We start from the raw sequence: 10,580 nt of genomic DNA, 5'->3' as shown, positions 1-10,580 counted from the left end.
ACAAAAAAAAACCACAACTCATACACAAAATTAAAATTTAAAACACAGTGGAACAAAACTAATCAAAAACAGAAATATAAATATAGTCCCAAACAATAAATTTTAAGCCTAATTATATATAAAATATATTATAAAGATATTCTTCATAAATGATTTACCATCAAAATATGTTAAAGTTCTATTATTTTAACCCATTGACAAAAAAAATCCCTTTAATATATTAATTTGGTTTCAAATTTGCCACACTAACAAACTTTTGTTGGGAATATGAAATTTTAAATGATTTCTCCCCTAAAATTACTAAGGCAAGTAAAAAGTTAAATGTTTTCTTTTGAAAGTAAAAATGAATACACTGATCTACTTTCCCTGGACACATGTGATTTCTAGAGACACCACAGGGAATACAGACAGCTCAAGAAGTTGCCTTCCGGATGACATTCTTCACCAGTGCTACACAAAGTCTCTTCCATCTACCTCCTCACAAGTAGAACCATCAATACTGTAAATAAGAATGGGTAGCCATGGCAACATCTTACATTGTGACTTAGAAATGGAAAAAAGTGAAGAAAGTACAGTTAAGTACTCAAAGGAAGTTAAGATGAAATTAGAAGTTTAGTGCAGGTTGATGACACCTAACAACTTTTATATACACATAATTTACATTTTAGATCAGTATTTATAATCAACTAGAAAGAAAGCTGAGAAGCTGGGTGTAGTGGCACATGCCTAAAATCTCAGTACTTGAGAGGCAGAGGCAGATACAACTCTGAATTCAAGGCCAGTGTGGTCTACATGAGTTCCACCCTAGCCATGTACCCTAGCTACACAGTAAGACCCTGTCTTTAAAAATGGGGGGAGGGGGAAGATTGGGAAAAGGCAAACTGAATTGCTTGCCTATTAAGCACAAGAACTTGAGTTGGATCCTCAGAACCTGTATTTTAGAAAAAGGCCTGACCTAGTGGTCCATACTTGTAAACTCACTCCTTCAGAGGTAGAAAGAAGCAGATACCTGGAACTCATGGCCAATCTCACTAGTCTATTTGGTCCAGTTACAAAGCAATGAGAGGCGCTATCTCCAAACAATGGTGGGACAGTACTCCTCTCATAAAGGATGAGTATACATGAAGTTGTCACATAATACAAAACATTACATCTATAAAATAGACCAAAAATATAGATGTTGTAGATAGTTATCATTTCATATCAACCTGCAACTCATAAGGCTGCTTTTCAGCTCTGAATCTAACGTTAAGACCTCAAACCTTTTCCTCTATTCTTCAAATACAATATATTTTGAAAGGTTTCTTAGAGGGACAAAGTGGAAGGGATTAGAGTTAACCGATTCTATAAACAGAAAAAACTTAAAAGTCAGGTGATACAAAGTAAGGTTTTATTTAATTAAAATCATTTGTGAACTATGCACAAGTATGCTGCATTAGGATGACCTTAAGAATCAAAACTAGGGTTGGCAGGATGGCTCAGCAGACTAGAGAACTTGTCATACAGCTAAGCACTAAGTCGGATGATGTGAGTCAATCCTGAGGACCCACATTGTCTAGGGAAAGCAATATAGGTTTGTCCTCCACATGCACATTGTGGCCCACCACAGGCATACATACACACACACTAAAAATAAATTTAAAAAAAAAAAATTTAAATCAAGATTAATCATAGTTAAGCTGTGACAAATCCCTGAGCAAGTTTAAGTTATAATTATTCTTATTTGTAAGAATACTTTCCAAGATACAGAAATAGAAGGGCTTTTGGGGGGTTTCTGTTTGCTTGTTTGTTTTTTAATGTTAATGAACTCCCACAGGGTGAAAGCAGACCTGGTTAATATGCTGCAGTGCCTGTCAACTGTGTAAGGACGGAAGACAATTTTAAAGCAGACCTGGAGTAGCTCACATTCATTTTTTGCCCCTTCAATGCTATTAAGTCTAAAGATAACCAGGTACTTTTCTGCTTAAAGGGGTACCTTAACCTTAATGCTTTATGTAACTAAAGACAATCCCCAACACAACAAAAAAGTAATTAAAAAAATGCCAAACTATTTGAGGTTGTTTCATTATTTTAAACATAAAAAAAAAAGATAGGAAGAAAAAAAGAATGAATGAAAGGAAGGAAGGAAAGAAAGGAAGAAAATATAAAGTAAAAAATTAGTCATTGGTAACAAGCTAGTAGTAAAAGTTATGAAATTACTATGGTGTACCCTAAACTATTAAAACGATATTTTGCTCTTGCTAAAAGGATACACATGCTTTCACAAGTGCAATCTCTCTCAAATGTATTAGAAGAACTACAGAAGCACTTTTCTTCACTAAAGTGATACAAATCACAGGAAACTAAAAGGAAAAACATTAAAATAAAACACTGAAGAAGAAAATCTGGCAAAACATTAAACCATCAATGAGCAAATCAGCTAACAATGAGCAATCATCTTTTTTTTCCAAAAGGAAGAGAGAGGAAGGAGAACAGTGACACAAACACAAGCCAAAACCAGGAACAAGCATCTCTTCCACTAAGGACAGGAAATCTAACATCTTGTACTGTTTTCTTTTTCTCTAATGAACTTCTATAGCAATAATACAAAAGTTTAAAGTACCCTTCAAATCCATAAACACTAATATTATAAACAAAAGCAACTGTCGCCGGGCGGTGGTGGCACACGCCTTTAATCCCAGCACTTGGGAGGCAGAGGCAGGCGGATTTCTGAGTTCGAGGCCAGCCTGGTCTACAGAGTGAGTTCCAGGACAGCCAGGGCTATACAGAGAAACCCTGTCTCGGGGGGGAAAAAAAAAAAGCAACTGTCAAGGTTTAAGAATGTTTTATATAGGTTAAATCTTTAATAGCAAAAAGAACATTATTATTCTAATCCTTTATAATTTATAGTAAACCAAAATTAGCTGCCATATTTTATCAATGCAGAGGTATATTCTAAAGCAAAAAGAATTAAAAACACTTAGCAACAGCATTTTACTAAAACAGATTATAGCATATTAATGGAGTTGATAATTTAGAGTTAAGAGTAATAGCAATTAACAGAAAAGCAAATAAGGAAGAAATAGAACTAAAGAGCTGCTCATTTAAAGACTTCCCAAGTTAACATTGTGAAGTATACCTTTGAGGGAAATCCACGTTTTCGGCTACATTTCCTATCAGGTCTCAGCTCCCTGTCATTCTGAGGAGCTTTGTCACCTTTCCCTTTAGGACTTGTAGTAACGTCAATGTCTGAAACCTGTTCTTGTGAAGCTGAATTCCCTAGTTTGTCCTCAATGCAGGGCCGAATTCTCAGACTAAAAGATGCCTCCTTTATTAAATAGTGTAACATATTAATTTCTTAACACAAACTCCTGTTTAACATATAAGCCAGCCTTGTAAATAAATACAAAAATGTGTCATTTCACCTTTAAAAAAAATTTAACCCAAAGCCATCCCCAAGAAAAAGTAAATTTATTACACTTTTAAGTTTCTATAGAATAAAGTTACTTATTAAATATAAGCAAGCACTATATCTGTGACAAGTTTCAAGTATAGAAAACTGCTAAAGCATATTTTAACATTTATTTGGTACCTATCAATTTACAAAAGGCTATGATTTTTGTCATTATGAAGGAAATTCTCATCACAGTCAATACTTTGGATTTTAGTATGTGAATTGCAATCAACTATACCATTCCCCATACCTCCCCTATAAAGCCCTTTAACCAGACAGCCCCAACCCTTCTGCTTCTCCTGGTATGGAAGAGAGAAATTATTCCCAGGATCACTATGAACAGAAAACAATTTCCCATAGCAGAATCCATTTTCAACAACTGTTTGGATCAAACCCTCTGAGTATTTCCTAAATAAAAAGAAAAAAAAAATCAAAAAAAATTATTTTTAAAAGTTTAAACAGGAAGGATAGGGAAGAGAGAAGAAACAGGTAAAATTTGTAGAGCAGTAATAAAAGGAAACAAACCCTCAAATTCCTAGTGCTGAATGGTATTTTGAAATATATTACAAAAATCAATACATGGGTGCTAATCATCTCAAAAGAAAAGGCTTACTAGTACTACATGTTTAACAGTTACACAAGTTTATGATTAGAGTGTTGTTTCAGATGTAGTGGTTATCACATACACTTCAGACAAGTATACATCTGTTCAAATAAAGGTGTTTAAAAGCCAAGCAGTTTTGAACTAAATGTAGTTAAGCACTACATTCTTTGAACTAAATCAATCTTATAACCTTTTCTTTCTCCAAAGTTTTATAAATTACTCTTTCCCAAGGGGAAAATGTTTTATTAATTTTACTTTATGCTCAGAAACCACATTACTTTTTCTTCACTGAGAGAAAAATAACATTTTCCTGTCTCATTTATTAGCTGTTATTTCAACGTTTTAGACATCCAGCATTGCTAAAGTACTACTGCATGAGAAATTTTAAAAAATCTTAGCACATTTAAAATGAGTCCTCACCAGAAAATGAATGTGGAAACTTCTTCAGCAATTGCATCCTTAACGTTCATGAGTATCACACTCTAGTGATACTAATAGTTCTAGCACCTACAACGAATCTAACTTTGCCAATGCTTCTTAAAATTAGGAAAGCTGTGCTGAGCAAAACCGACTTCACTGATATTTCTGTGCAACGAAATCTAAAAATGACTAGATTTCCAACAATGTTAGTAATAAAGCTTTCAAACTTCCATGTTTAGAAACTATATATACCATTAACAGTTTGAGGGTTTCTTTCCTAGAATACACTTTTTTAACTAAAGAACACCAAAATTATCATCTTGAAAACTGGAGGAAACCCTTAAATCTTCATTTCCAGCACTTTAATTACCAAAAAGCGGCTTACCGTGGTATCTGAAGCCTCAGACTGCACATCTACGTTTAGCGATGTGCTCTCAGCTACAGAACCAGATCCCACAGCTGAGTCTATAGTCCGAACATCCTCCTCCTCATTTTCTCTAGCCTGAAATATTTTAGTAGTATAAATCATACAACTATTAAAAACGGCAATAAAAATGTTATAATGGATGGCACGATTTTTGAAAATATGTTAACTCCTCTAGAGTGACATCAGAATGTCATCAGTATTTGTACATGGTACATCATAAAAATAACATACATCACTTAAAAGTATAAAACTTACAAGGATTTTCTGGAGAAATTTCATATATGACTTTTCTTGCTCTTTAAGGTGCTCTATTAGGTGAGTAAGACGCTCAACATTAGCAGATCTTTCATTTTTCTCTACAAGATCTTCTCGCATAGAACTAGCTTTAGTAATATAGTCACGAATTTGAACAAGCCTGCTTACAATCTGTAGAAAAGATATTAAAAAAAAAATAAGAATGGTAGTATACAACATATAACACCAAGCATAATTTATTCCATAACAATTGTGTTATCAAGCAAAGGTATATCTAGGCTTACCATATAAATTTATAAAGGCAAGAAATTTTTAATTAAGCCGGGCAGTGGTGGCACACGCCTTTAATCCCAGCACTTGGGAGGCAGAGGCAGGCAGATTTCTGAGTTCCAGGCCAGCCTGGTCTACAGAGTGAGTTTCCAGGACAGCCAGGGCTATACAGAGAAATCCTGTCTCAACAAACAAAAACCAAAAAAAAAATTTTTAATTAAACTTAGATTTTTTAAAATGAAAACCCAGTAAGTGGTAAGTAAACTTCAATCACCATCAATTTAATGTGGTTTCTGGGTACTGAATGCTCAGGTGCATCTTGTAGACAGCAGAGGAAGCCCAGTGAGTGAAGGCTTAAGTGAAGACATACAGTTCACAGCAGCACGGCCATATGTCTGTTCTTTCCTCGTTCCCTCACTGTCCCTACCTACAGAGTGCCAGGACCCAAGCAGTGTAGGTTCTCCCACTATGTAATCTTACTAGGCCCCAAAATTGTACTTACAAAACAAATTGCTAAGAAATTATTTATATATTCCATCAGGTGGCAGGGGTGGGGGTGGGTTCTCACATGTGCAAAATATATGTATATGTATGCACACATGTGCCAGAGGTATAAGTGGCAATACGGCACTGGTTCTCTCCTTCCACCTTACATGGGTTTCAGGTATCACGTTCAGGTTGCCCGGCTTGCACAGCAACCACCTTTACCCTCTGAGCCATCTCACTGGCCCTAAATATTCCTTCTAATAGTTATATCTCTTTAAAAATAATTGGTAGTAAGCCGGGCGGTGGTGGCGCACGCCTTTAATCCCAGCACTTGGGAGGCAGAGGCAGGTGGATTTCTGAGTTCGAGGCCAGCCAGTTCTTCAGAGTGAGTTCCAGGACAGCCAGGACTACTCAGAAAAACCCTGTCTCGAAAAACCAAAAAAAAAAAAAAAAAAATTGGTAGTATTATAAAAATAAAAAGTAGTATACTTTTGAAAGTATTTTCCAAAAATATCAACATTATCTTATTCTCTTTTTTTTTGTGATTTACTTTACTTTTAGTTGTATACAAGCATGTAGGCAATGCATGTGAGCACAGGTGCCCATGAAGAGCAGACATATCAGATCTTCCTAGAGCTAGAGTTTTGGGAGATGTGAACTGTCTAGTGTGTATGTTAGCAACCAAACTTGGGTCTTCCACACAAGCCATCTCTTTAGCCCCAATAGCTACACTGAACAAAATTCTTCCCCTTTTATTAAAAATCAGCAGTTAGTATTTCACAAATTAGCGATTTTAAGAACATGAATATGTAATTTCCCAACCATTGAGTAAAATAAATATGGTAGATTATTGAAGAGGGTTAGAGAAAAGCTAATTCTACTTAACTGAAATTCCTATATGCATAGCCTAATGCTTTTTAAGATTGTAATATCTATACTTTGAAATCTGTAAAACAGCCACTAAAATAAACCCATTTTATTACCTGGCTGCTCTCCATTGCAGGCTCTCCTCTCCCATCTTCTTCAGAGACCTGACAGTTTTGCAAAAGGTCATTACTTAAAGCAGAAGCAAACAGCTCTTTGCACTGTGCTGACGTCATTGTCTCTCTTTTTGGAAGACTTGCAGTAGCATCCTTGCTCTTGTTAGTATTAATCTGCATAGGCAAAAAGTTGAAGGGCTTTCGGTTTTCACTAGGCTGACGTTTGTTGTTAGCCGCTGTTGCTCTACCTTGAGAATCACTTCCAATACTTCTCTATACACAAAAAGGAAACCAAATCACATAAACATTAATCTTTCAACAAATTTTTAAGATTCCAATGTTCTTAGTTTCAACATTAGATGATGAGGATATAGTTTTGTAAAAGAGCTTTGAGCTTCAGATCTACAAAATTATGCTAGATTATCAAAATGTTATTACTCTCATTCTCATTTTCTGAGATAATACAGTTGATAAATATGAATAAGATTAGTCTAACACACGTACTATGGGCTATATTATAACCCATATTGCTATTTACTTAACAAAACTCGTATAGATGTTGGATCCAATGAATTTGTATTAACTAATAGAATATAAGCACAATGATTTATCTACATGAAACACTATATGAAAAAGCAGTTTAGAACTGGCAATACAGCCAATATAGACTGTTTACAAAGTACCTTTAAGGCCCTGGGTTTAACCTCCAACACCATACACATATACAGGCACACACAAATCAGTTTACTGCCTAGCATATATGTATATAGTACATTTACATAATCATTTACACTGTCACTGTCATATTAGACTTGAATTCTGCATGTTTGAAAACCTCTACCTCTGCAAGACAGAGATATGACAATAAAATACTAGTAAAAATAATAGTGAAGAGATTATTAACGTTTCTATTTGCTTTTAGATCTAAACTTTATTTTAGTGAACTTTATTATAAGTCAGTTATATTCTAAATTTTAGATAACCAAGCACTTTCACACTTATCCAATAAATGTACTGAACTTAGTAGCAATTTTACCTAGTTAGCAAAATCTACTTTTATAATTTAAGTTAGCTATTAGAAAATGACCTAGAGAGAAGTAGCTTTGGCAAATATAAAAATACAACTTTGTTTCTTTCCAAAGGTAATATCATCACAAGAATTTAAAGTTCTTCCCACAGATAGAGAAACTTTTACTCTTCCCAATCTTACTTAATCCATTTCAAGTATTTCCCACAGTTCTATCTTATTTTGAAAGCATTCACAAACCTGATCTAAGTCACTGAAGTTTATCCGCTGTTTAAGTCTCTCCAGCTCTGCCTGCTCTGGAGCAGACATCTGAGTCATATACCGACTGTGTGGAATCGTATGTGGAATCTTTGTTCTTCGCCTTCCAACTCCTGGTGATGACTCCGGAGAAATATCGTTAGTTACCCTCTTATCACTTGCTACACCAAACTTTTTCTTATTCTTTTCTGATGATCTATTGGCCTTCTTCTGCTGGCCACCCCACTCCTTTAAAAAAGCAAAAGCGAAAGTTAATCTGACCTCTTCAAACCAGAAAAACAATTCAGTATGCTCAAAAAACAAAACAAAACAAACAAACAAACAAACAAAAAAAACCCAGAACTTTGGTGTGGATATTAAACTTCCAAGACATTTTCACATACAAATACTCTACCTTAGAAACTTATTTCTGTCAATCTGGTTTTTTTTTTCATTATTACATCGATCCTAATATTTCAGCTTGGTCTTTAAAAAGCCTATTACCTTCCAATTACTGATAATAAATATTAAGCTCCAAATCACAAATTTTAATATGCAAATCAATTTAAATATTTTCAATAGTTTCTTTTTTGAAATAAGGTCTTGTTAGTTCTGACTGCCTTGAATTCACCATGTACTCCAGGTTATTCTTGAATTCCTGATTCTCCTACTTCAGTCTATCAACTGTCTAAGTGTTATAAAGACTACAGGGATGTACTACTAGTCCCAGCTCAAAAGCATATCTAAAAACTGCTCTTTCCATCTATCTGCTCTGATACACATCTATAATCTCAACACTGAGGGACTGGGACAAAAAGCTGAAATGTTTCAAAGAATTCAAGAGCTGCTAGCTTAGGCTATAAACTGAAACCTTTATCTTAAAAAGGTAAAAAACTGTTCTAAAGTAATAGGCCTCCTTTAGATGAAAATCTTTTATGTACAACAAAAAACGTAGAAATACAATTCACCTAGGTTCTAAAGCAATCAAATCCCTTAATTTCACATGGGATTGGTTTCTTAATCTTTAAAATAGGGTACCTTAAAAATAAGATTAAAAATAATATGTATGAATATTTAGAACAATGCGTAGCACTTGGCAAGCACCAGTATAACTATTATTGTCTCCATTAGTATTTTATAGGCAAAAATCTACTACATACTATCCAATACAGAATAAAATACCTACATTTACTCATACCTACATATCTGAATTCATTCAACAGAAACAACTACGCATTCCTACATTATCCACACTGGAAGATGCTTAGCCACTACTATATTAAAACTGCTCAGTACTGTCCTCACTTTTAAGAAATTCTGCCTCTCTAGGAACTGCTCCATGTATACTATTTAATTCATCCCTTTCAGGACACTGATAAGTGAAAAAAAAATCTAACCCAAATTTAGCTAGTTAACTAACTATAAAGTTAAATTAGTCAGTATGTAAGTTCCTCCATGGCTGCAAATCTTTAAAAAGGCAATCTCAGTATGCGGCACAAACCAGAGAGACAAAAAGGCAGATCTGGAAGGGACAGCTAGGTTAGGGAAGGGTCTTAGGTGAAAAGCGATTTGGAACAACTTTGCAGTCCCTCTTTCTCCTTCCTAAAACCAAGCTATATTCCTTTAACATGGCTTCCATAAAGCACTTTCACCTCCTTTTAATAAGTCATTGTCTTAGTTTATGCTAATTCATGCTTTCTATTAACTACAGCTAAAGTGTCTTCAACTAAGGGTCCCTTAGTCTATTTGCCTGCAGTTTTTACAGAGTTTCAGTGAATACAACTGATGGGAAAGACTCACTGAACATTAGTGGCCAACAATACACCATCCATAGTAAAATATCATACCATATTGTTGAGTCTGTCATCCACACTGTCATTGCTCCAGTTTGGTAAGTCCTGATCATGCATGACTTCTTCAAAAGGACCTCCTCCTGTGGCCATGTTGGCTGTAATTAATTCTCTGCAAAATACATAAAAATTAATTTTTAACACATAAAAACAAACTTTATTTTATTCTAAAATGTACTTATTGTGTGTATGCATGTTTTTGTATGTAAGTGCAGACATGTATGTATGACAGCATGTGTTCAGAGGTCAGAGCAACTATCTGGAGTCAGTTCTCTCCTGTCACTGTGTGATCTGAGGTCATCAGGTTTGTACGGCAAGCACTTTCATATGTTGACCCATCTTCAGATTTTAAAGCATTCTATCAAACTTAGTAATATAAAGGAATCTTTCAAACACCTATTTTAAGAAATACACTATCAAACACGTATCACAGATAAATTGATTTACCTGCTATACACCTTATATAATGGAGATGGTAGTACATGCTTATAATCTCAGTACTAAGAGGTAAGTAAAAGAATCACATGTTCTAAACCAACCTGAGCTTATTATAAGCTATTTAAGACCTTGTTTCAAATAAAACAGAACAAA

General features: G+C 34.6%; 1 protein-coding gene across 11 annotated transcripts in view; it reads right to left on the bottom strand.

Annotated features, from left to right (window-relative positions):
• Positions 1–10,580, bottom strand: part of Pcm1 (pericentriolar material 1) — a 105,040-nt gene that overhangs the window by 75,055 nt on the left and 19,405 nt on the right. For 4 of the 11 annotated variants that reach the window (XM_031339601.1, XM_031339604.1, XM_031339600.1 and 1 more), the window contains exons 2-7: positions 9,987–10,101; positions 8,143–8,388; positions 6,879–7,148; positions 5,140–5,310; positions 4,843–4,959; positions 3,119–3,307 (exon numbers count right to left, since the gene is read on the bottom strand). In XM_031339601.1, the coding sequence (XP_031195461.1) occupies positions 3,119–3,307; positions 4,843–4,959; positions 5,140–5,310; positions 6,879–7,148; positions 8,143–8,388; positions 9,987–10,082 (1,089 nt within the window). In that variant the 5' untranslated portion in view covers positions 10,083–10,101. Of the gene's footprint in view, positions 1–365; positions 607–3,118; positions 3,308–4,842; positions 4,960–5,139; positions 5,311–6,878; positions 7,149–8,142; positions 8,389–9,986; positions 10,102–10,580 lie in introns of those variants that run through there. The other 7 variants (XM_031339605.1, XM_031339607.1, XM_031339606.1 and 4 more) reach the window with 5 other exon arrangements.

This window comes from Mastomys coucha, unplaced genomic scaffold (genome assembly GCF_008632895.1).
Source record: "Mastomys coucha isolate ucsf_1 unplaced genomic scaffold, UCSF_Mcou_1 pScaffold22, whole genome shotgun sequence".
NCBI classification, from domain to species: domain Eukaryota; kingdom Metazoa; phylum Chordata; class Mammalia; order Rodentia; family Muridae; genus Mastomys; species Mastomys coucha.
The sequence above is the reverse complement of the archived record's forward strand: the minus strand, read 5'-3'. Positions and strand labels throughout refer to the sequence as shown.